Here is a 26,159-nt window from a genome sequence, read left to right as displayed (position 1 = left end):
CCCAGGGCTGGGGGAGTCAGAGCTAGGTGTGTTCTCTTTTTATGGGCCTATTCCACACATCAATGCCCTGGCTAGGGAAAGGTCACAGAGTTGAGAATAGCATATGGCCCTTAACTATTTAAACCTCTACACAGGAGACATTGGGCTTCTGGGAAGAAGGGACATCCAGCTGACCACAACCGTGCATCATTACTGTAGGCTCTTACCACCCCTAGTTCACTAGGGTCTCAGTCCTTTCCCTCTGTGGCCAAGCCTCCCTAAAGAACAGAAGGAAACAAGGACCTGGGACTCACCAAAAAGTTGTGGAGGGCTCTGGGGGTTCACTCCCTCTCCCTTCCTTTACCACCAATAGGCCAGTAACAACTTGCTCCTCCATTCACATGGTCAATTTGAGACCATGCAGGAGCATGTCTACCCTGGGGGATCAGGGACACTTCAGTAAGCTCCCACTGTTGAGGACTTCTGGAGGGTTCTGGATCTCTGCCCTTCCCTGTCTAGGACAAAGTCTCACTAGCCCTCAATGTTAAGAGGGGGAAATGGGTGTCCATAGACCAGGCCAGTAGTAGTAGAGGAGAGAGGAGGGTGAATAGAGAAGGATATCAGACCTTCCCTCTCATTCTCAGAATTCCTGGAGCAGCCACAGGATGCCCACCTGATACCCAGTTAGCAAGAATATCCAAATTTTCAAAAGGGTTTGTGATCTCATCAATTCAGGAGATTCTTCCAAGAAAATCGATCATAGTTCTGCCAACCCACAAACAAAATCATTAGTTAAATTAGGAAACTAGCAGATGGTCAGATAGTCTGCTAGGATAAGCCCCTCCCTCCCCCAATTCCTCAGTCTCTCACTCACCAGTGTCCTGACATTTCTGTTTCCCCACCCCCATCCCCAAATCCTTAACTCAATAGAAGGTATCTTTCTTGCCTCTTACCATAGGATCAAAAATTCCTAGTTCCAGCCCTGCTGCCAGGGACAATCTGAAGGCATAGTGCACCTGGGGCTCTGATGAGATAATATTTATAAAGTGCTTAGTACAGTACCTTGAATATAGTAGGCATTTAATAAATGCTTATTTCTTCCTTTCCCTGAGGGAAGCGTACACTGTCCCATCATGGGGCCTGGACTCTCCAAAAACAAAATTCATCAGCCTCACAGTATTTCTAGGTCTGGAACAAGGCCAGCTGAGTAAGATATGTAGAGAAAACCAATCTCTTTTTTTGGCTAAAAAAAAATGATGAATTTGGGTCTTTCTTGAGGCAAATCCATAGAGGATGTGAGACTTGAGCTGAGCCCCCAAAGGATAAGATTAACTATCATGTATATGTGCATTTTTTAGGACTTTAATAATTCCAAAGTTCCTTGAATATATTATCTCTTTTGAACCTTGAAACAACCCTATAAAATAAGGATTATAGGTATTATCATCTCCATTTCATAGATGTGAAATCTAAGGCTCAATGAGGCTAAGTGACTACCCTAAGATCACACAATTGATGAGCATCAGAGGCAGGATTCAAACCCAAGTCCCTTCTGACTCCAAGCCCAGAGTTCTTCCCATAGTGAGACACTATAATAATAAGTGCCAAGGACACAGGCTACCTTCTTTGCCTCCTAAGTATATCCCAGTACCTAGGAGAGAGATGTAAGAGACAAAGCAAGAAAAGCACAATTCTTATATCCCCTGGACTTAAGATTCATCTGTATGTATATAACTACCAAACTAATGGAATCATAGATCCATTTGGCTGTGTAATGAATTGACTAAGCCAGGACCCAGAGGAGAGATGAGAAAATGCACCACTTTGCTTCTCAGCAGAGATGGGGGATGATGGGGGTAGAACATTCCATATACATCAGGCTTGATTGATGCATTGCTTGGTTTTGCTTGAACTGCTTTTTAAAATTCTCTTTCTTTTTCATTCTTTGTTACAAGGATGATTCCCCAAGGAAGAGAGGGAGTATATTCAGAAATGAAGGCAATGGAAAGTCAAAAGATATCAATAATTTTTTAAAAATTAATCTACACGAACTAGGAGGAAAGTTGGGGATTGGATGGTAGTGGTGAAGGCATATGTACAGCTGCTGCTGATAACCCTGTCCCCAAGCCACCTTCCCACCAGAAACTGAAGTAAAGGCAGAGCATTTTGAAGCTGAAAGGGACCATAGAGATCATATCATCCAACCTGCTCATTTTACAGGGGAGTAAACTGAAATCCAAGGTTGAATAGCTGGCTGAAAGCAGAGTAAGGGTTGCTGACCAAGTCCTGCCTTGTAGTTTGTCCCCTTTAAGGATCAAAGTTGACAGCTAGTTCATTTGGCCAACTCACCCCTACTGACTTGCTAAAATGGGAAAGGCTATGTTGGAGTGGGTGTATCCTCATTTGGTGGCCCCCCACCAAATCACCCTTTCCCTGCCCCCACCAGGACATCCCTAGGGCAAACTCTAGGTACACCTCAGAGAAAAAAGAAACTCACACTTTCCTCCCCTCCCATGACTCAAATCCCTTAATTAAAAAAAAAAAAGTCCAAATTCAACCATCTCCAGTATCTCCATGCTGATTACATCAGCTGGATAATAATAAAAAAGATGTAATTGGTTAAAATTCAGAAGAGAATTAAATAATGAAATAATTGCTAGATCTCGATATTTATAGCAAAGTAGCACATTTTGAGATTCGCGAAATGACATGATCTTCCCTATATGTGGCAATGGATCCATAAATACACCTAGATATTATGAAGAAGCAGGCTTCCCTGTAGACCTAAGGAGCTGGGAATTTTTAAAAAGCATCTTTTCCTTTTGATTTTAATTGAGCAAGATGCACAGTATCGTTTTATTGGCCAAATTGGCTCACTGTCTACTTGGGGGATGTAAGATTGTTGTTAATGTCAGGCAAATACAGATGGAAAAAGGATATTGTATTCATATATTCAACCTTGTATCAGTGATTAATACTCTTGTCCCCTCTTCCTCTTGGGCTATGGTCTCTTGGAGGTTAGGATTATTTCTTATTAGTCTCTGTATCAACCGCCCTCCCCCAAGCCCTCCATTGCTTAGAATTGTGTCATCGATAATGGCTTGAAGAGGAGAGGGGGAAGTCTCCAGGCGCCCATAACGGCCCATGTCACACCTCCCTACAAAACAAGTTCCACAGACAAGGTGCCTAATGTGAGGAAGACAACACAAACACCAACAGGCCTGGGAAATGGACAGAAAGTTGGAGAAACACCAAATCAGCACAAAAATCACAGTTCTGCCATTTAATCCCTGTCAAACATTAGACAAGTCATTTGCCTCTCTTGATCTCAGTTTTCTTCTCCGTAAAATGAGTGGTGTGAGTCAGGCAATATCTAGAATACTTTCTAAAGTGAACATTCTATGTTCTAAGAGGCCCTTTCTAACCCTTACATGCCCTGTTCTAGGGCCCCTTCCAGCTCTGACATTCCATGCACATTGTAGGCCTGGTGTCCTAGAGTCAAAGGTCCCTTCCCCATTTTGTTATCTCTTCTACTGCCTAACTGCATGAAATTCCCACTCTTAGCAATTGATTGCTTTGGATCTTGAAGGCTTTTGGCTTCCCAGCACCCACTATTACAATACAGATACCTCTAGGAGAGACCCTAAGGGCTGTATCATGTACCAAACTTGGTGGTACCAGCAAGCTCCTTAGGGAGATTTCTTTAGTACAGTCACCTTTTTTAATCTCTTCTTTGTACTATCACATTCTTCCCTGTATCCTCTTCATATGTGTATGTGTCATATCCTTCTATTAAATTGTGACCTCTTTGAAAGCAAAGACTGTTAAAAAAATCTTTGTTTCCCAGAGCTAAGCTCAGTGCCTACCTAGCACATAGCAGGCGTTTAACAAGCATTTGTTGAATTCAGTTGAAGCATAAAGATTGGAGAGGGAAACAGAGGTAAATTAGATCAGCCACTGTCCTTAAGGAGTTTAAAGTCCAGTAGAAGGATGACTGATATACAAATATAATGAGAATACTAGACAGATTGTGATGAATGTCATGAGACAAGAATGTGATAAAGAGAAAGATCCCATTCAGTTATAGAAGGAGGCGGGAAAGATCAACGTAAGCTTCATGGATAAGCTGTTATTTAGATTGGTTCTTGAAGTAATGGGTAAGATTTCATCAAGTGCAGAGGCAGAAGGAAATCATTCTAAGCAGAAGGGATGTCATGAGTAAAGATGTGGAAGTAGGAAAGTATGGAGCATGTTTGGGGGATAACCAATAGTTTGGTTTGGCTGGAAGCAATGAGGTGGTGCAGTGGATAGAGGACCAGGCCTGGAGTCAGAAAGACACCTCTTCCTCAGTTCAAGTCTGGCCTTAGACACTTACTAGCTGTATGACCCTGGGCAAGTCCTGCTTGTATCACTACTGCAATCCTGTTGTATCACAGATGTTTGGTGCCTTTCTGAGCACTTTTTGAACTTCTTTACAAATAACAACCTGTTTGCCTCAGTTTCCTCATCAGTAAAATAAACTGGAGAAGAAAATGCGCCACCAAGAAAACCCCAAATGGGGTCACAAAGAGTCAAACACGATCGAAAAAACAACAGAGTCTAAACAGGGAAACAGCAGGAGATAATATAGTAATTCAAAGCAGCAGATAAGGCTGGAAAAAACAAATTAGAGTCCGATTGTAGAGAGCCTTAAATGTCAGTTTGACAGTTTGAATTTTATGCTGTCAGCAATAGAAGTCATTGAAGGTCTTTGAGCAAGGGAGTAACACGATCTATGTGCAAGACAGACTGGAACTGAGCTTCCACGTCTATAAAATCAGGATGTTAGATTAATTGTCCCTTCCAGCTCCAGGGTCCTTTGGATCTATGGATGAGGAGAGAAGGAGGTGGTGTACCTAGGCATTTTTTTTTCCCAAAACCATGGATGCCTGATTTGGAGGTGTTGTTTGCCATGGTTAGAGCAAGATACTTAGCAGGGATTGCACACATTCTGCTGTTGGCTATGACCACTGTCTGGCCCTGGTATTGCATCATCTCTGAGAGCACCACATTTCTCCATCATCTATATATGGGTATAATTGAGCTATAGCAAGTGGGCGTTTATAGGAAAAACACAGTTGGTGCTGCCGAAGTCCACTGTTCTGTTAGGACTAACATCCCCCTTCAAAACTGGTCTTCTAGTGTTGACAGTTTATACTGCAATCCTGTTGTATCACAGATGTTTGGTGCCTTTCTGAGCATTTTTTGAACTTCTTTACAAATAACAACCTAAAGATAGCTTAGAGTGACAGTTGACACCATAAAGTGAAAAAGGGGGGAAAGTGTTGGGGGCTGACTTTGTTTTTAGTGTGGATCAAACTTCTAAGGGTACAATTAAGGGATGGGATTGATTTGAGTTGAAATGGTCAGTTCCAGATCAGCTCTGACTTCTCCCATCACCCATCTATAAGACAAAGTGAGGGAGAAAATACACTGCTTCAACCTGCTTAACTAAGAGAAAGTTGAAGGATGACATTTGAGAATAAGAAAACTGGATCCTGGAAAGGCACAAGTTCTGTAAATAGCATCGACCCAAACACTGACCTTTTATCTCAAGAGGGTTGTGATAGTGAACCTCCAGGCGGAGATATTTTGAAGATCCTGGGCCTCCAAAAACAAGACCAGCTTCCTCCGGGTAGTAAAATGCCTGTAATATTGAGCGGAGAATGAATATACCACCAAAAGATGAAGAAAATAGACTCACACGTAATTACAAAAAGCTTCAGAATTTGGTCCGTGAGCCATCCCACTCTATTTAGCTCTCTCAAGTCTATGGGAGTCCAAAGGCACAGGAGGAGGTGAGAACTGAGGGAGTCGTCTGAAAATAGGGTGATTTCTACCCACATTGAACAACAGTTCTATTGCCCATATCATGCATAGATAGAAACTTAGACATAGGAACATAAAGACCATAATGAGCCTTCCCTCCCCAAGTACACCCTCCCACGCCCCTATCCAGGGCAGCCTTCGGCTAAGTTGCAAAGTAGACAGCTGTTACTTCTCCCATTTAGTCTCATATGTGTGGCTGGGCTACCATGTATAAGGCACTACAATCTACAGTATTATGGAGAGTATACAAAGACAGCACGGTCTCTGTCCTCAGGTTCCCCATAATCTGTTTTTCCTATTCATTCAGCCAACAAGCACCAACATGCTTAGCACTGTACTAGGCACTAAAGTGGAATATAAACACATATAAAACAGGGTCCCTATCCCCATACTGAGGAGATGAGACTAATACACAAGAAATTGTAAAGTTAGCAAAAAAGAAAGCATTTTTAAGAGACCCTTGAAGACCAAAAGGGCTCCATGAACCAAAGGAATGGTGAAGTTAGAGGTACACAACCTAGTGAAACAGACGGGAGGACCTTATGATACCTTCCAAACTTCTTCCAGTCTTCCTCCTCTTCTCCTCTCCTCCTAAAATGTAATCTCCTTGAGAGCACATACTGTTTCATCCTTTGTATTTTTATTCCAAGCACCTAACACATTGCCTCCAGAAAGAGTAGGAGTTTAAAAAATGCTTATTGATTGAAACCACCTGTTACTATTTGCTCTCCCTCTATTTTGTTGGGCCTTCCCTCTCCCTTGTTCGTTGGGCCTACTCTCTCCTTCATCACTGGGCCAACCTTCTCCTTTACTTATTAGGCCTCCCCTGTCTCTTGCTTGTCGGACCTACTATCTCCCTTATTTGAAGTAAAAAAAAAAAAAAAAGACCTGAGTTCAGATTCTGCCTCTGCCTCTTAGTAACTGAGTGATCACAGATTAGTCATTGGATTTGAAGTCAGAGGAGAATTGGGTTCAAATCCCATCACGTGCATTTACTACCGGTGTCACCTTCGGAAAACCATTAAAGATCTCTGGGATTTGATTTCCTCGCCAATAAAATAAAAATAAAATAAAATTACTCCCAAGGTCCCTTTTAGTTCTGTCCTCAAGTACCCTAGGTCTCTCTGTGTCTTAGATTGCTCATCTGTAGAATTCATAAAGGAATGAAAAAAAAAACATTTCAGCTTAATAAGCACTTCACATGGTGCTTTGCATATGGTGACTGCTTAATAAAGACTTTTTCATTCGTTCATTCATTTATTCATTCATTCATGGGGATAACAGGAACAGCAGCAACAGCAAGAACCATGATCCCTGCAATATCTTCCTTGCAACAACACTCCAAGGACTAAATCAGATGATACACGTGCAGAGTTCTACAAACCTAAAAGTGTCATGCAGATGGAAGCTGCCATATTATTGTTGTTGTTATGATTATTGGTGAGAAAATTATAGAATCGGTGTTTTTACTAATTGGTGTTTATACCATATACTAATTATAAAATTAATTATAGAATTAATGGGGGAGAGGGAAAGAAACCTTAAGCAAGAGTGGTTCATTATTATAACCAATCTCCTCACGCACCTTGGCTCCTAAGGCCCAGGCAGCCAACACGTGTCTGCAGTAGTTCAGCCGTTCAGGTTTCATCTTTGAATCACAGGGCCCATTGAAGTGTGGGAAGGTCTCAAACTCCGCAGCACATTGAAAGACCTCCATGTGGTGGACGAGGGCTTCATTGCCCTTGGTAATGATGGGCTCGTACTGCAGAGATCACTCAGAGGACAGACACAATGAGTCACAGAGTAACCTCACTATTCCTGACCCTCCTCCACCCTTGACCTGAGCCCCTTTTTTGCCTTCCCTGGAGAATAAAGATCTCTTAGACAAGTGTCACCCCTGGCATCGCTGTGTCTTCCTTTATCTTGCCCAGGAAAAGTCGATAAGAGAAACACTGCAAAAACTTTATGCGACTCTGCCTCACTTAAATTCAATTCATGCACAGGTCAAGACATCACCCTTGACATCATTGGTCCTCTTTGAAAACAAAAGTCTAACAACAACCACAACAAGCTGAGAGTCCTCAGGCTTGGGTGCTAGTCCCTGCTCTGTCACTGACTCCCTGTGGGACTTTGGGCAAGAAATTGCCCCTTGGACCTTACTCCCTCTGAGCAGAAATTCTTACTGGTAAAACGAAGGGAGTAGACTAAAGGATCTCTAAGGTCACTACCAGTTCTAACATTTTGTGATTCTCCAAGAGAATAGATAGATTAAAATGGATGGATCATCTGTAATATAGTAGTTGTTGGACTGCAGGGGTTAAGCCTATTAAGGGCAGGTCAGTATAGTTCAAGACAGGAAGTAAGGCACAGGTGAAGAAGATGAAATGAGTCCTGTGACCAGAAAATGGACTTTAAATGAAGTAACTTGCCTTAGGACTCTAAACAGCTCCAAAACAGGGGTGTCATCACTGGACATCTGAGTTCAAGACTACCCTGGTTGGCCCTCAATCCCTAGAAGATGAGGTCTAGGGGGACAAGATAACTCATCTATCTTCCTTTAGTAGATCATGGGGTGGGGTTGGGGCTGGGCATGAGCAGATTCAGGGCAAAGACCATGGACGCCTATCTCGGAGTCCAATGGACAATTGCTGAGGGCACCGTTTGCCTTCCCTTCCTTACCATGACAATATGATGCCGAGAAAAGTCATCTGGGAGTTCTTTTATGTAGCACCAGTACGTTGTTTCTTGGTTGGGAATGGTGACATTTGGGGCTGTTATTTCCATGGTGTTCACATCAGGAGGCATTTCAGGGATGGAGATGTTAGGCTTTAGAAGCTGTACTCGTTGAAGCCCCTTCTGAATGGCAGATGTGTTGATGGCCTCCAGGGAAGGGAATGGCTCATCAAGAAACCCATACACCAAGTGTATGGTGCCATCCTGCCATAGAAACACAGAATGCCAGTGTCACAGATACACTCATCATTTCAGCCCTGGATTTCATACCCCATCAGTACCCTACCCTTAGGATCTTTCCCTCAGACTTGAGGAGAATGGAGAGTCCCTCCCAGAACCTTTATTTAAACATGGCACCCAGTCCAGCTGTCCCTTCATTTCTCATCCCACTGCACTCCTCCAGAAGTCTCCATCATGTCTTCTTCTTCCCTTTCTTCTTCCTCCCCAAACTCCCCTCTTCCTTTTGTGTATTGTCTTTATTAGATTGTAAGTTCTTCAAGGGCAAAGACTCTCTTTTTTGTATTTATAATCTCATCACTTAATGCAGAGCCTGGCACATAGTAGGCACTTAATGTTTAATGACCTTGGTTGGCTATTCTGTCTACCTGTGTGACTGAATGATGTTTCTGGTCCTCACCACCCCACAACTATCTTACACCCCTAATTTGACCTTCTTGGAACATTCATGGTTCCTGGCTTTCTAAAGAAGTAGATGCCAATCTGAATGGTCTAGCATGAGCAAAGCCTGGGCTGACATCCTTTCCTCTAACATTGGCTGTCTGTGCCAAAAATACAGGATAGTCTGTCTCTGTGCAGACCTCCAATTGTTTTATGTGAGTAAATCTTATCTCCCCAACTATATCAGCTCACCGAATGAAATAGATCTTACAGATCACTTAATCAGACCCTTTTCATTTTATGTTATGGTAAACAAAGAACCAGATGAGGACAGAAATAGGTCCCAGAGTGAGTTATTGACTGGTAATCTCCCAAAGGGCAGTGACTGGGTCTTATCATTTTCTTGTGTGTCAGTGTATTATAGCATGTAGAAAAAATGCAATAAATATTTGATTGAACTGAAAGTACATTGGAAAGAGAATTGGCCCTGGACTCAGAGGGTCTGGGTTCAAGTCACACCTCTGATGCTCACTATTTGTAGGACTTTGGGCAAGTCATTAAGCCTGCTTCTCTGGGCCTCAGTTTCCTCATCTCTAAGGGTGGGGATTGGATTAGATGAATTCTGAGGTCCCTTTCGGTTCCAGAGGGATGAGCCTATGAGCTTTTTTAAAATCTTCAACATCTTACTTTTGTAGCCTTTGAACAACTGTCTGGGCTACTGGGGTAGAAGAGAAAAAAGAGAGATAGAGAGACAAAGATGGAGAGGTAGAGAAAGAGACAGACACTGAAGCTCAGCCAGAGTGAGAATTGAAGATCAATTTTTATCATTTTGCTGAGTATATTAAAAGTAGGGTTATTATATTTAAGGCATTGCTTAGAAATTACATCAATATATTTCAGTTTCTATCTACTTTATCTCCTATTATTTCCTTTCACATACTTTAGTCCCCAAGAAAAATGGATTACTCACAGTTCCCTGAACTCATACTGCATTTGGCTACCACTGTGGTTCAGCTACAGGCAGCTGGGTGGTGCAGTGGATAGAGCACGAGGCCTGGAATCAGGAAGATTCACCTTCCTGAGTTCAAATGTGTCCTCAGACTAGCTATGTGACCCTGGACAAGTCACTTAACCCTGTTTGCCTCAGTTTCCTCATGTGTAAAATAAGCCGGAGAAGGAAATTGCAAACCATTCCAATATCTTTGCAAGAAAACCTCAAATGGGGTCACAGAGAGTCACACACAACTGAACAAGAGCAAGTAGCTTAGCTAACACTATTTCCCATAGTGAGAATGCCCTCCCTCCCCACCCAGTCAGACTCCACCTGTTCAAATCCTACCTCCCCTTCAAGTTCAAAGGGTCCCCTTTCCATGAAGGTTCTGTGCTGCCCTCCCTGATCCCTCACTTTTGGGAAGTGATATCTCCTTCATCTGAGCTTCAGTGGCATTTTGTTCCTGCTTCGTATCCTCATCATTTGGGGTGTGTTCCTTATCTCCCTACTGCACTTCGAGGTCTTTGAAATCAGGGGCATGTCTTATTTCTCTCCGTGTCCCTGTCACAGATGCCTACTCGTAGTAGGTGCTCATCCATTCATTTCTTCAACAACCACTTACTCAATGTCTGTTATGTGCAGAGCCTTTTTCTGGACACTGCAAGATTTATGAAAGCGACTAAGACAGGCCTTGCCTGAGTGGCTCTTTCAATCTGCCCAGAGGCATACAACACATACATATATGAGGACTGGAATGCAATATGGAATATATGTAAATATCCAAAGGATTAGTGATTCCATCATGAAGAGAAGGCAAGCTGATTTGGGGTAAGGGTTGTTTCATTCTCTGCACTTGTATCCTCCACACCTCACACAATGCCTGGCACACAGTAGGTGCTTCCTAAAGATTGATTGATTGACTGGTCATTGTCAAGAGCTCCTTCCAGCCATACAGACTGCAGCTTGTCAGTTAGAGGCTAAGTTCTATGGAGTCACTTGAGTCACACAGATGTCATATAGCCAATAAATGTCAGAGGAGGATTTGAACCCAGCTCTTCCTGTCCTCCATCATTACTTTGTATTTACTTCTTATATGTTTTGGGTTTAATTATCTATGTTTATCTCGTTCTCCCCAATAGAATCCGTAAGCTTCTTAAGGGCAGAAAATATTTTGGTTTTGTCTTTGTGTCTCTTGCCATGGCATGCTGTAGGTTCTTAATAAGTGCTTATTGAAACGAATTGAATTCCTGATTCCAAGTCAATAACACTCTATCTGCCACACTGCTGCCTACAGTGTAGAATCTAAAAATACACAGGATAGGAAGGGATGGGATAGGCTAGGTTGGGATAGGATAATAGGGGATAGGATAGAACAGTTATCTTAAAGAGATAACAAGTGCTTTCAAACAAAGGAAAGGAGTAGAGGAGAGGGGAGGGGAGGAAAATAGAGGAGAGGAGAGGGGAAGAGAGGAGAGGGGAAGAAAGGGGAGGGGAGGAAAGGAGAGGAGAAGAGAGGAGAGGGGAGGAGGGGAAAAGATCACTTCCTACTATGTGTATTAAGAGATAGAGTTCAATAATGTTGAATTAAATTACGATATAATGGAAAGAACACCACATTTGAAGTCAAAGGACCTGGGTTCAAATCCTGCCCCTGTCACCTACTGGGTCTCTTTGGTCAAGTCATTTAACCTCTCAGGGTCTCAGTTTCCACATCTGCAAAATGAGGAGGTTGTACTGGACCTCTGAAGTCCCTTCCATCTCTAAATCTATTATCCTAACATCCTATGAAAACTAGATGGACATGTTCCTCCCCTATGACTGAGGGTGTTTTGAGAACAGGGGGAGGATGGAAGGAGACGGAGAAGACAAACCACTTCGGTGATCACATGTATTCATTCAATGGACATTTGTTAAACCTGCATTGTGTGCACAGCACTGGATTGGGCCTTGGATTAAGTATGAAATTTAGATAAGACAAGATCCCTGACCTCGTGAAACTTAGAGTCTCATATGGAGCTAAGAGAGAAACTCAGATGATTGCAATAGCCAGTATTACCTGACAAGGGGTGGAGAGGAGCATGGAGTGTTATGTGAGGTCCAGGAGAAGGCCATTATCAAGCCAGGGAATGGGGGAAGCGTTTGTGAAAGAGGCACTGCTGGAACTGCGATTTAAAGGATGCGTATTCAATAGTTATAGAGGGGGAGGGAAAGCATTCCTAGCACATGGCCACAGCCTGCATGCAGGTGAGAAAGCTTGGGGTGGTGTTCAGGGGGTCAGAGTGAAGAACAATTCGATTGGAGAACAAAACATATGGAGGGCAGGAAAATGAAATAGGGTTGATTGAAGCTCAAGCAAAGGCTCTAGAACAGGGGTGGGGAACCTGCAGCCTCAGGGCCACTTGTGGTCTTCTAGGTCCTCAAGTGCAGCCTTTTGACTGAGTCCAAGTTTTATTGAACAAATCCTTTTATTAAGGGGATTTGTTCTGTGAAGTTTGGATTCAAAGGGCCACACTTGAGGACCTAGAGGTCCACATGTGGCCTCGAGGCTGCAGGTTCCCCACCCCTGCTCTAGAACCTTGCTCTGTAAGCAATTGAGATTACATGGGCATGGATTAAAAGACCTCTAGTTAAGGACCTTCTCTGCCACAGTGACCAATGTTAGGAGTCAATGTTGCTTTTTCTAAGAAAATGTCCTCTAACCCTATTAAATTGATGAACTCTCTCTGGGCCACCTCTCACCCCTCCACATTGTCTCTGAGCTGTCATCTTTGGAGGGGAGGTTCCCCAGGAGGTTTCCTCAAATCTGCAGCCAACTTCTCACCTGCCCAGGAAGAGAGCTAATGAAAACTCCACTGGCAACAATACTTTGAATAGGCAGCCAGGCCTAATCATCCTTCTGAGGCAGGGGTAAAGGTGTTCGCTGTGGCTCAGGCTTTCATGCCCAGCCACATCTTTCCTCTGCAGAGAAAGGCCTTAGCTCACCTCAATGAGATAATCTCTAGGGTCACAGGTGCTGAAGGGCCTCTTAAGAAGAAGGAAGAGTCCTCTAGAAGTCTTCTGAGCTTTGAAAAGCTGGTAATCCTGTTGGGAATCAAGATGGATCTGCCCCTTTGCATCACTCCATGCATCCTGCCAAAAGAAACACAGTCAGAAAACAGGAGCTACCTTGAAAATAAGAGGCAGCTAGGTAGTGCTGGACCTGGAGGCAGGAAGACATGCATTCAAACCAGCCTCGGACATTGGCTAGCTGTGTGAGCCTGAGCAAGACTCCGAACCTCTGTCTGTCTCAGTTTCCTGAATTAAAAAGTGGGGATAATGGCACCTGCCTCCCAGGGTTGTTGTAAGAGGCAATATTTACAAAAAATGCAAACTTTCAAGGGCTGTCATGATTATTATTCTAGCTAGCCTCACAAGTATGGAGCCTGAGCATTTTAGTACTTAAAAGCAGCCTTTTTGTTGTTGTTGTTCAGTCGTTTCAGTCACGTCAGACTCTTCATGACCCCATTTGGGGTTTTCTTGGCAGAGTTCCTGGAGTGGTTTGCCATTTCCTTCTCTAGCTCATTTTACAGATGAGGAACCTGAGGTAAACAGGGATAAGTGACTTGACCAGGGTCACACAGCTAGTAAGTGTCTGCTTACTAAGGGGGCCTTAGATATCAACAGATTCAATTCCTCCATTTTACAGATGAAGAAACTGAGACCCAGAGAGAAGTGATTTGTCTGTCTCATGTCTCACAGAGGGAGTCTATGGCAGAAGCAGGGCTAGAACCCCAGTGTCCTGATTCCAGCAGCATCCTCAGCGGGGCAGTGTTGTAGTGAAGAGAAGGTAGGATCTGAAGCCAAGAAAACCTCGATTTTATTCTCAACCATGGTCCTTAATAGTTTTGTGGCCACAGAGAAGTCATTTAACTGTTCTGAGCATCGGTTCTCTCATCTATGAAATGGGGATTGTAATATCTGTCTCAAAGGGCTATTTTTATGAGTCTCAAATGAGAGGATGGATGTAAAGTTCTTCACGAAGGTTAAAGAGCGTACCAAAGTTCTTAGTGCAATTTTAAGCTTATTAAAGTCTAAATTGCACCAAGACTTTGGGAAATGTATAAACGTGTGTTCATATATGTATATACACATGTATATGTGTGCATAGATGTATATTTATATACACACACACATGCATGTATATGTTTGCATATGCATACACACATTTATAAATATGTGTATATATGAATATGCTATAAAATTAATTTGCTCAAAAATTTCCTATTAAAACAAATGTCAGATCCAGGCTATTTATTTCCTCCTTTAACAACAAATTCAGCAAAGGCATTCTAGATTTTTTTAGCTGAAATCTCTAAAGATTCTTTTTCTGTCTTTATTTAAAGTTTAAATAAATGTGTGTATATATGTATATGCATACACACATATATATTTATATATAATAGAGACACTGTCCTAGAGTGCTGAAAGATCATATGACTTGTCCAGGGTCACGCAGGCAGTATGTGTCAGGGCAGAACTTGAACCTGGGTCTTCCTGCCTCCAATACCAGTTCTCTATTATGCCATTCGATATGTACATTATTGGGCAGTTTGATGACTCAGCAGATAGAACATCAGGCCTGGAGCCAAAAAGACTCATCTTCGTGAGTTCAAATCCAGCCCCAGACACTTACTAGCTGTGTGACCCTGGACAAGTCATATCATCTCTCCGTGTTCTAGGCCAGCATATTGGATTCCAATGGAAGTGACTAAACAGTACATAAGGACCTCGTGGGCTGCATTTTGATTTAGAAAACCACATGCTGGGGGAGCGGGAAAAAAAGAACAAAGTAAAAAAGTTCACAGCAGAGAATAAAAGAAACCTTACAAGAGAGCAAAGAAAACATGGACAGTTTTCAATACAACAGATATTATTTATCATACAGGCTTTCTTGAAATGAAAATTTGTTACATATTTTGAAGCCTCTCATGTTCTGCTATGCACATGACGTGCTTTTTTTTCTTTTTTACTTTCTATTTAAGTTCCAATATTTAAGTTTATCTTATGTTTTTGTTTCTTTTCTCTGTTTCTTCTTTTATTCTGTATTTGTGTTCTGGTGTTTAAGTCTACAATAAATTTTTAAAAAAAGAAAACCACATATTATTATTATCTACGTTTCATGACTTTTCCGTTTATTTTGTTCAATATTTCCCAGATGCATCTTACTCTGATCTGCAATGGGAAGGGAAGCACGTTTACCACTTCTAATCTAGGCAGCTCTCACCACTATAAGATGCAGAGACTAAGTTGACCTGCATTCACAGAAGACATTTTCTCCTCTGGAGATTATCCGTAACAATGAAATCACAAATCCCTATTCATGTTGTTGTTAGAGGGCTGCTTGTGTGGTATTATTGGAGGGGGCCCTGAAAACTCTCCTTGGCTGAAAATGTCTCCCTAAGTCCTGACACTCCATCATTAAAGAGACTTTCTTTGTCAGCCTTCATTTCATCTCAATGCAATTAAACTGACCATTACAAGTATGGTGTGATGGCTCTGAAATCAGCAGGCCTGGGTTCAAAGCCCATCATTTACACTTACTACCTGGGCAACCTTTAGCAAAACCCCTAATCTCCCTAGACTTTGTTTTCCTTGTCTGTAAAACAAGAGGGGTAGTAATGGGATTGGAATTGAACAGAATTGGAGAGTTGAACCATCTAGCTGAGTCCAGATACAAAAGGAATCCCCAGTAGAGGGCCTCTGACTTGGTATCCTCTGAGGGTCCTTCCAGCTTCAGATTAATGATCCTACTATGTGCAAGACAGCATGCAGGAAATTGTTGTTCAATCGGGTCTGACTCTTCATGATCTTATTTAGGGTTTTCTTGGCAAAAATACTAGAGTGGTTTGCCCTTTCCTTCTCCAGCTCATTTTACAGATGAGGAAACTGAGGCAAACAGGTTCAGTGACTTGCCCAGAGTCACACAGCTATTAAATATCTGAGGTTGGATTTGGACTCAGTTCTTCCTGACTCTAGGGCCGGTGCTCTGTCCACTGTATCGCCTAGCCACTCCCATGCAGGAGATACAAAGCTAGGTCTGACACAAAGCTTCCAAGAAGCTCACGATCCATTTGGGGTGAGGTGGGATGGGCATGGGGAGGGAGAGAGAAAGACTCAGGCAAAGAAGTATGAGAAATTTGAGAATGGAGGGACGTCTCCCCATCACCTAAGGTAAGGCAGGGGGAACTCAGAAGGGAAGCCTCCACAGAGGAGACAGCAACTTGGTTGTTTAGAATTAGGCCTTGAAGGAAGATAAGCACTTCAGCTTACAGTGTGGGAGGTGGGATTTCAGAACAAGGGGACCAAGCGATCAAAGACCAAGAGATGAGAGAGGGCTGGAGGAGAATGAGAAATGGAGGGTAGTACAGTGCAGCCGGGGAGGAGAATGAGAGAAGATGGGAAGGAGATAGTATATATGAAGTGTCAGGCAAATAGGAGGGATTGCTATTCCTACTGAGGTCTGGCTCTGGTTATAGGAACAGAATTCTAAGGGTCTATATCAGGGAGCTTTGCTCAGGAGGATTCCTGTTTTGTTCATTCTGAAGCTAAAATGCTATTTCTGCTCTTAGGGTATGCCAAAGCATTGTGCTCAGTAATGATTTCAATCTTCCAATGATTTCTAATGCTCATTTAGAGTAATGCCAAGGCCCTCTTTCCATACATCCCTAGTTCAAGCATGAATATTGAGCTAAGGCCCCCATCGATGTGTTGGCAATTGCTATCAACTGCCCCAGAGTGCAGAGAAAGTGTAGCATAAAAACCCCATGCCAAAAACCAGAGCCTTTCACATTCAGAGGAAACCATACTCATCTAGAAATATCCCAGGCACAGCTTTCAGTTTTGCTTTTAAATCACACATCCAAGGGCCAAAACATATTTTCTTGTTTTAAAGAGGGAAACAAAACTTTTCTTTTTTTCATAATTTCACAAGGACGGGTTGCTGAGATGCAAAAAGATTAACTTTAAATAAAGGCAAAAAAAGTCTTTAGAAAAAATCTAGAATGCCTCTGCAGAATTTATTGTTAAAGGAGGAAATAAAAGGCCTGACATTTGTTTTAATAGGAAATTGTTGTGCAAATTAATCTCTGAGTGTGCAGAAAGGTTAAGTGGATTTGGCTCTTTTAACTGTAGCAGAAAGAGACAAGCAGAGGAAAAGCTGCCAGGAAAGGAACAGTAATCTTGTCATAGTTCTGTAACATCCCCACTGAGCCATTTGAAAGAGCATCAGGCTGAGGGGCAGTCAAGGTTCCTGCTGCTTTGGGGGTGGGAGGGGCAAGGGGCATTAGTTTCCACCTGCACCAGCCACATAGTCCCTCTCCACAGCTGCCCTGCCCTGCATTGCCCTGTCCTGCTCTGACCCAAGGTTTCACACCGACCCTTCCAAGCTGCCATTAGAAAAGTGGTTAATGTCAATGTTATCCTCAGCTCTCTCCTAAGGAAAGTTGTCTCTGGTTTGTTTTAACACTCCCCTGGTGTGTTTCCATGGAAAGAGATGGCTTCCAAACCACGGAAAGCCACTGCTTTTGCTTATTCATTTGCCTGGTAGGGGACAAGAAATACTTACATGAAGCTGCAAGGACCAGTTAAATAGGGCAGGTGACCTGTGGAAGCTTCCTGGAACTTTGGCCACACTTGTTGAAGGGATGACTCACCTGGAAGGGAATTTCTGCACTGTTCTCTGCTCTTTAGCTTAAGTTTGGGTGACTTTCAAATATTCCTGATCTAGACTGTCCAGGCCCCTTGTTGGTTTATAAGTGGCAAGAGTATGGATGATATTTAGGCTTCATTTGTCTTTGAGATGTATATCTCAATACATAAGTTGTATATCTCAATACACAGTGTCCACAATGTACACCCTGTGTTGAGTTTGAAATGTGCTTGTGTGTGTGTGTGTGTGTGTGTGTGTGTGTGTGTGTGTGATAGGGCAGCTAGATGGTGCAATGGAGATAATGCTGGGCCTGGAGTCAAAAAGACCAGTATTCAAGTCTGACCCCAGACACTAACTAGCTGTCTGACCCTGGGCAAGTCACTTAATCCCTGACTATATAAAACTGGAGAAGGAAATGACAAATCACTCTAGTATGTTTGCCAAGAAAACCCCAGAGAAATTTGGTCCACAGGATCACAGAGTCAGACACAGCTGAACAACAACAATGACGATAGAGAGTTCTTACACAGTCTTGAAGGCTTATAAAGTGCTTTACATTCGTTATGTCATTTGATTCTTACAACAAATCTGTGAGGTAGGTGCCATTAGGAGACTGAGGCTGAGAAAGGGTTAAGGGCCTTGCCCAGGATCATACAGCTAGTCTCTGAAACAGGATTTGGACTCAATTCTTTCTGACCCTGTTTGTGTGTGCATGTGTATTTTATATATATATGTATATGTATGTGTATGTATATACATATATGGATTATCCAGATGTTCCTGAACTGCTTGCATTTGTGTGTGTGTGTGTGTGTGTGTGTGTGTGTGTGTTGGAGTTGGGATATGCTATGTAATTGGGTGTACATATGCTCATCTGAGGTATTACAGATCATTCATCTGTGTTGGGTTTAGAGTGTATCGTTCATTGTGTGTGTCCGTATGTATGTATTTGTTAAATTTGGGGTGCTTTATATTGTGTCTGTTGAAAGAATTACAGCCACAGAAGGAAACTTAGGAGTTCTCTCATCCAACTCACACCTGACAAAGGAATCCCACTAACATACCAGACAAAGGATCACTCAGCCTATACTTGAAGACCTAGAACAAAGGGGAACTTATTCCCTTAGAAGGCAGCCCATTTCATTTTCGGACAGTTCTAATGCTTAGAAGACTTTTCTTTCTATCAAGATGAAATCTGCCTCTGCAGCTTCCACCTATTTCTGCCCTCTGGGGCCAAGCAGTCAAGTCTAATCCTTTCTACACAGCACCCTTGACATACTTGAAGACAGCTTTCATGGCTATTCCTCCACCGCACATTTCCCACTATTTCCCAAACTAAACATCTCCTTCAGTTGATCCTCCTATGGCACTGTTGGACCACCACTGGATGAATCACTTTGACCCCTGGAGACTTATTTTCCTCATCTGTAAAGTGGGAATTATAATTCTTATGCCACCTATTGGGTGCATATATCAGATTAAATGTATATGTGTTGCCCATGAATTAGCAGGGATGGGTTTTTAGGTGTGCATACTTCTTATTTTTTTCTCCATCACCATTTTGCTGATGAGCCAAAGTCTGTAAAAATAGCAACCGTCAAAAAAAAAGTGATAAACTTTTTCACCAGACTGACTTGAGAAGCTAAAAGAAGGGCTGTGAGCAAATCATTCTATCGCTTTTAATATGATTCTGTTACAACGAAGGGGAGACTAAACAGAGGAAGGGGCGGATCACTGGACACCTGAAAGGGGAAAAGCTTAGAAAGACAAGACTTACCCCAAAATAGGAATTTTCTCCATTACTCCAGAGCACGACTAGATCGGCATTGTCAAACTCACCCCGGTCGGACATCCCAAAAATCACCCCATATTTTAGCTCCTTGATTAGGAGTTGGAAGTAAATCACCTCCTCTGTATAGCTGATATTCCAGGACAACTCCAAGATGCCCTCGGGGTCCAGGGGGACCTTGTAAGGGAAATGATTCTCTCGAGGAGCTGTGCCCTGCAAAGCTGCCACCAGGATGATGAAGAAAATGGCCACCATGGTGCAGTACATGGATGCCACCTCTCGGAGTTTGAAGCTGGGACACCAAGCTCTTCTGTGGTGGCTGCCAGGGGCTTGCATGATTCTGGTGCATAAACTCTGACTCTCAGTGGCCATTTATGCCTTAGTCCTATGAGGGGGAAAGGGGAAGTTGGGTCTTATAATTACATTTGCCTGCTGGGAAATTTAATTGTCATGGTGACCCCCCCCTCCCCATTACCCTGCCCCAGGCGAAACGCTTTTCATTCTCTACCCCTCTTTAATTGACTATAATGGTGCATGGACATCATCAGAGGGAATTAAACTAGACTGAATTGATTTCATTGTCTCTTAAATATCCTTGAATGGCTAGACCAGGAAACTGCTTACTTACCTTCAAACTGGGCTTCTTTTGAAGTCTAAAAGCTATGAGTTGTACATAACTTTACCCCCTGACATCCTAATTTCGGATAATCTCTCTCCATCTCTATCTCTCTGTCTCTGCCTCTTCATCTCTTTGTCTCCACATGTGTTCTCTGTCTCCATATGTGTTCTCTGTCTCCAACCCTCTCTTCTTCACTCCCTCCTTTGGTCTTCAAGCTAAGCTCTCTGTAACTCAGGACCTAGTAAAGGCTCAGGTAGGGCCATGCTCTGTGGTCCATAGTTGGCTTATACTATTTCTGGCTATTATCTTTCCTGTTTCCTTTAAGGCTCCATTTGGCTCCAGATGTGGACACACTGAACTTTAAAGAACCTTAATTATTAGGTGCTTGCCACTGCACATTCTGTGCTCCATTGCTTCTAAACCTTGGTCTCTGGAGGCCCTCAAAATCTGGTTCCCCCACTTCTCTACTAGCCAGTCTCAGTAGGGGTCTGGCTATTTGTTGCTGAATCCCTGAGGCAGAGCTTTCTGAGGTCTGATCTTTGGAGTACAAATTCACACCTCGTTAAGACAATTATACTACAGTGGGAAGCATACTGAATCTGGAATCAAAGAGATGAGTTTCAAATCCTAGCTCTTCTACTTACTACTTGGGATCCTGGGGAAGTCACTTCTTTGGGCCTCAGTTTCCTCACTTGTAAAATGGGGGGTTAAACTAGTTGGGAAGCAGCACCCTGGGCAAGTCACTTAATTTCTTTCCTCTGTTTTCTCATCTTTAAAATGGGGGTAATAGTGGCACCAGCCTATAGGGACGTCATGAGCATCAAAGAAAAGACATCAAGTGCTATAGCTGACCTCTAACATCTTTTCTAGCTACCTGAGTAGCTGGTGTCAGATACTGGTAGTTCCCACTATTCAGCTTCCCTCCTAGTTGGACTGTCTCGCTTTATCATGTCAACAAATACACCCCTGAAACATCACTTGTTCCCTCTGCCTGCCTCAAGTGTACCTATAAAGTCCTTCCTCTTTCATGAAGTCTTGCTTGACCATTCCAGTCCTTCCTGATCTCTCTCCCCTCTGAAGTCCTAGAGCACCAACCTCCTCCCTCCCATCACCTTCCCACCTAGAATTCTTCCTCATCCTCACCTTGTTAGAATTGTTAGGGGACATGCTGAATACCTTGAATATGGGATTTTCTCTCTCTATTCTCTCCTGGTGATCTTGTCAGCTTTTAAGAGGCCTTTCTTTGCTTGAGGAAGTGGGCGACCAGGACTCCAGCAGACTGATAAGGAAGTTTGATACCCACCTCCCAACCAAGAGGTGACGGTCTTTCAGTGTAGAATGAAACATATTTTTGAACATGGTCCAATATGGCAATTTGTTCTGCCTGACTGTGTTTATTTGGTAGAAGGTATTATGGGGTTTTTTGTTTGTTTGTTTGGGAGGATGGAGAAGGGAGCTAGTGATAGTGTTGTCAAAACAAAAAAGAAAAAAAAGAGGGTCATTGAAGCATTTTTTAATGTCTAGAAGAGAATGGGGGAAGTTCAGAGGGAAATACAAACCATCAAGACTGCTTTGAAAAGTAATATGCCGAATTTATTACATAATCTTTTTGAAAAAGTAAGTTATATATAATAGAAACTCATAGTCTCACATATCATCTGCTTTTTCTATTCTACTTTTTATGTGGAAATGTTGGGGGTTTTGGTGTTTGCTAAATTTAGAATTAAACAAATAATTTTTTTAAAAAGATGCCTTTCCATATCTCTCCTGTTATTAGTACTTCCCTACCCCACCCCCATCCACTCTATTTGCTCAGCATAAATTTCCCCAGTTTATGTGTTGTTTCTCCCAATAAAATGTAGGTTCCTCAAGGACAGAAATTGTTTTCCATTTTGTCTTTATATACCCAGCATTGAAAACAGTGTTCCAAACAAAGCAAGTATTTATGGAGGCAACTAGTAGGGATATAGTGGTAGAGGGCTGGACTTTTAGGCAGGCAGACCTGAGTTCAAAGACTGTCACAGATGCATAGCAGGAAGTCACTTAACGTCTATCTGCCTCAGTTTCCTCATCTGTAAAATGGGAATAAATAATAATACTCCTTCCCTCCCAGAGATGGGATGATCAACTGATGCAGAGAGAACCTTGTAAATGTTAAAGAGCTCCCTTCATGCTAACTATTAATTAATACATGCCTATCAAATGAAAACATTTTGGGGTTTGGGGTGTACTTGTAATCAGGTGATCACATATCCCTACACTAATTTGCATTTTGAGTCATCGTTGTATGGTTTAGTCTTGTCTCCTTGCTGCCACTGTAAACATCTCAAGGCCAGGGATCACATGCAAAGTCCTCTCTTTCTAGCTAGTTTCATGATATTGTAACAGTTTCATATTTACTTTCTCTCCCCCTCAGTACCTGGCAGGGGGCCAAGATCACAAATACCAACAAGAGAATCACCATTTATTAAGCACCTGCTATGTACAGAGCACACCTTGCTAGGCCCTAAGGAAGAGGCAAAGTTTACATAAGACACAATCCCTGCAGCATGGAGTTCACAGTCTGAGAAAGAGATCAGATGTAACCAGGCATGACTGTGATACCTATCATCCAATGAGACGTGCATTAAGGAGCAATAGAACTAAAGTGTTATGTGAGTTGAGGTAACAAAGATGATTACGCATAGGGGAGAAGGTGTTCACAGATGGGGCTGGCTTGGTCAGGGCACTAAAAATGGGCAGGGACAGCAGTCTAGACTAGGGAACAGTGGGAACAAGGGTACAGAGGTAGAAAAAATGTGGATGTGTGAGGGAGGAAAATTGAATACAATAAGTACTTATGGGGGAGCAACTAGTGCATAGAGTGCTAGGGCCTGGAGTCAGTAAGATTCATCTTCCTGAGTTCAAATCTGACCTTAGACACTTCCTAGCTGTGTGACCCCAGGCAAATCACTTAGTCCCCCTTGCCTCAGTTTCCTCATCTGTAAAATGAGCTGGAGAAGGAAATGGCAAATGACTCCCGTATCTCTGCCAAGAAAACTCCAAATGGAGTCGCAAAGACTTGGACATGCCTGAGCAAGGGCTTATAGACCAGTTTTTCACTGGATCTCACCTTCTCATTCTTTGGTTCACAAGGGTTCTTAACCTGGGATTCATGAACTTGTTTTGCTTTTAAAAAATATTTCAGTCACTGTTTTTCAGTATAATTGATTTCCTCTATATTTTGTTTTATGCAATTAAAGACATTGGGTTTCACCAGATTGTCAAAAGGGTCCAAAAAATGGTTAAGAAACTCTATGAGAAAGCTGAGTCACAGTCATCTAAGACTTGATCTTTGGCATAGAGATCCATGCCTTCTATAAATCTCTTTTCCTGCCACCTCTCCTGAGATGACATCAAACATCAGCGATTACAGAGGGCCAAGTTAGTCTAGACTCAAGGAGTTTGTCTTTAAAGAAATAAAAAAAATGTTAATTTCACGGACTGGTGCACCGTCACTTGACAAGCCCCCTAGGGGAGAGAGCTGGCTTTGAGCAAGTGGTACTGGGGAATTGGTTTGCCTTGAAGTCTATTTCTAAGAAAATGGAACAATTGTGTCTTCTGTGTGATCATGAAGATTGAGTAAGCTTAGGCATTTCCAAGGGCCCAAAGACCAATTCAATTTTAGGCAAAAGAACAGGTAGGAGGGTCTCTGTGGTACAGTGGAAAGATCACAGATTCTAGAGCCTCCAGACCCAGGTTCAGATATCACCCCTGGTATTTACTACTTCTGCACATCACTTAAATTCCCCATGCCTCAGTTTCTTCAACTGTAACATATGGGTATTGGACTAGCTGGCTTCTAAGGACCCTTCCCATTCTAGAGCTATGACTTATCTCTGTTTTTTTCCTAGGTTCTATAGCTCATGACTAGAGAAGGGAGAGAGAGAGAAGGAAGGGAGGGAGCTACAAAAGTTAGTGTCTTTTACACAAATGGGTCCCCCATATCTGGAATTCATTCTCTCTTCACTAATACCTCCTAGGCCCCTTAGCTTCCTTCAAAGGAAAGCTTGGGTGTCACCTCCCTTGTGAGGTCTTTTCTGATCTCCCTGGTTATTAACATTCTCTCTCGTTTAAAAATAGGTTTTATTAACGTCTTTTTTTACATTAAAAGTCATTTCTGGATGGATTCTCCTTCCTCCTTTTGAACTTACTAGTCTCAAAATTAGACAACAGCTAATTTTGCAGTTCTCTCCCTTCTGCGTTAGTGAGTCATTGAATCCTTTGTGAGGACAGAAGCAAATTTCCCCAACTGAACTTTGCCCTAAAACTAAGTAGGCCTTTGAGGTGGGTTAATGACCACATCCCAAAACTTCCTTCTTAATCTTCTATCTTGGAAACCAAGTACATATCCATACGTTCCAAGTCCCAAATTCACTTATTTATCTAGGTACCATCTTTGCACCTCTATTAGGCTATAAACTCTTTGAAGGTTGGGATTGAGCCTTTATCTTGGCACAATCCCAGTATGTTGCATGTGGTAAATATCCAACAGATAATGGTTGAAAGCACGTAAATGGCATTACCAACCTACCACGTGTAAAGCATGGCTTCAAAGTCATGTCTCCAATAATGGGGATGGACAGCATTCCACATTCTCTCAACTGATTCTGCTTGAAATCAGTAGCCACCCATTTAAGTGAATTGGTCAGTTTTGGGGAGATGGGGAGGGATGTTGCCACCTGCAGCTACACAATGGAGCCTGGGAATCAAATTTCTAACCTAGCCCAAAGGGCAACTAAGTGGCACAGTAGATAGAGTGCTGGGCCTGAAGTCAGAAAAACCTGTGTTTAAATACAGCCAAAGACACTTAGTAGCTGTGTGACCCTGGGCAAGTCACTTAACCCTGTTTGCCTCAGTTCCTCATCTGTAAAATGGGTTAGGGAAGGAAATGGCAAGCCACTCTGCTAACGAAACCCCAAATAGGGTCATGAAGAATTGGATTCGACTGAACAACAACCACCTAGCCAGCCAATATCCTATAAAAATCACCATCCATTCCTAGATTGGCCTAACACAATACTAAATTTGGCTCATTTCATACATCAGCATACAGTACAACCTGGGCTAAACAGCAATTTAATTTTTTTATATTAATGATTTATTAAAATACTCTAAAGTAGCCCAACGACCCTTGTCATATGGATTTAACTCAAAGAAGTTAACAATGGACCAAGAAAGGAGAACATCTAATATATTTGTGATTAATGTCTAGGTTAGCCAAATGTTGGTAGAGAATGTTTTTTGTGTTTTTGCTTTCTTTGTATCCCCTGTACCTAGCACAGCCTGGAACATAGCACATGTTTAATAAACACTTGTCGATTAATTGTTTAAGTGATTGATCTGTGCCTTGCCAGCACTGTGTAAATAAATATTTAACAACCAACTCTCCAGGAAAAAACAAATATACCCATAACACACTTTAAAGTTTAATCTGCATTTTCTCCATGACTTTCTTCAGTCTAGACAATCAACAAAACAATAAATTAAGCCCTAATTTGTAACATTTACAATTTCTGAGTTGTAAAGGCTCATGCTGAAAATTTAACTATCAGGCTCATGATACAAATCAAGTCCGCTCCAGTGCACACAGAAGGGACTTGATCCATTCCAGTTCAAGGCAATAAACATTTAATAAGTGCCTACTGTGTTCTGGACACTGTGCTAGGTTCTGGGGACACAAAGACAGAAAAAAAGAGCTAGTGGTCTCATCGAGCTTATATTTCTTTTTCTTTTTTTTTTTTTTGCTTTTTGGCAAGGCAATTGGGGTTAAGTGACTTGCCCAAGGTCACACAGCTAGTACATGTATCAAGTGTCTGAGGCCGGATTTGAATTT

General features: G+C 42.4%; 1 protein-coding gene across 1 annotated transcript in view; it reads right to left on the bottom strand.

Annotated features, from left to right (window-relative positions):
• The window catches only part of DBH (dopamine beta-hydroxylase), a 41,252-nt gene that overhangs the window by 13,448 nt on the left and 1,645 nt on the right, over positions 1 to 26,159 (bottom strand). The window contains exons 2-6 of the mRNA XM_036752479.1: positions 19,654 to 20,050; positions 13,172 to 13,318; positions 8,527 to 8,784; positions 7,433 to 7,609; positions 5,563 to 5,665 (exon numbers count right to left, since the gene is read on the bottom strand). Of these exons, the coding sequence (XP_036608374.1) occupies positions 5,563 to 5,665; positions 7,433 to 7,609; positions 8,527 to 8,784; positions 13,172 to 13,318; positions 19,654 to 20,037 (1,069 nt within the window). The 5' untranslated portion in view covers positions 20,038 to 20,050. The remainder of the gene's footprint in view (positions 1 to 5,562; positions 5,666 to 7,432; positions 7,610 to 8,526; positions 8,785 to 13,171; positions 13,319 to 19,653; positions 20,051 to 26,159) is intronic.

Source organism: Trichosurus vulpecula, chromosome 3 (assembly GCF_011100635.1).
Source record: "Trichosurus vulpecula isolate mTriVul1 chromosome 3, mTriVul1.pri, whole genome shotgun sequence".
Lineage (NCBI taxonomy): Eukaryota > Metazoa > Chordata > Mammalia > Diprotodontia > Phalangeridae > Trichosurus > Trichosurus vulpecula.
The sequence above is the reverse complement of the archived record's forward strand: the minus strand, read 5'-3'. Positions and strand labels throughout refer to the sequence as shown.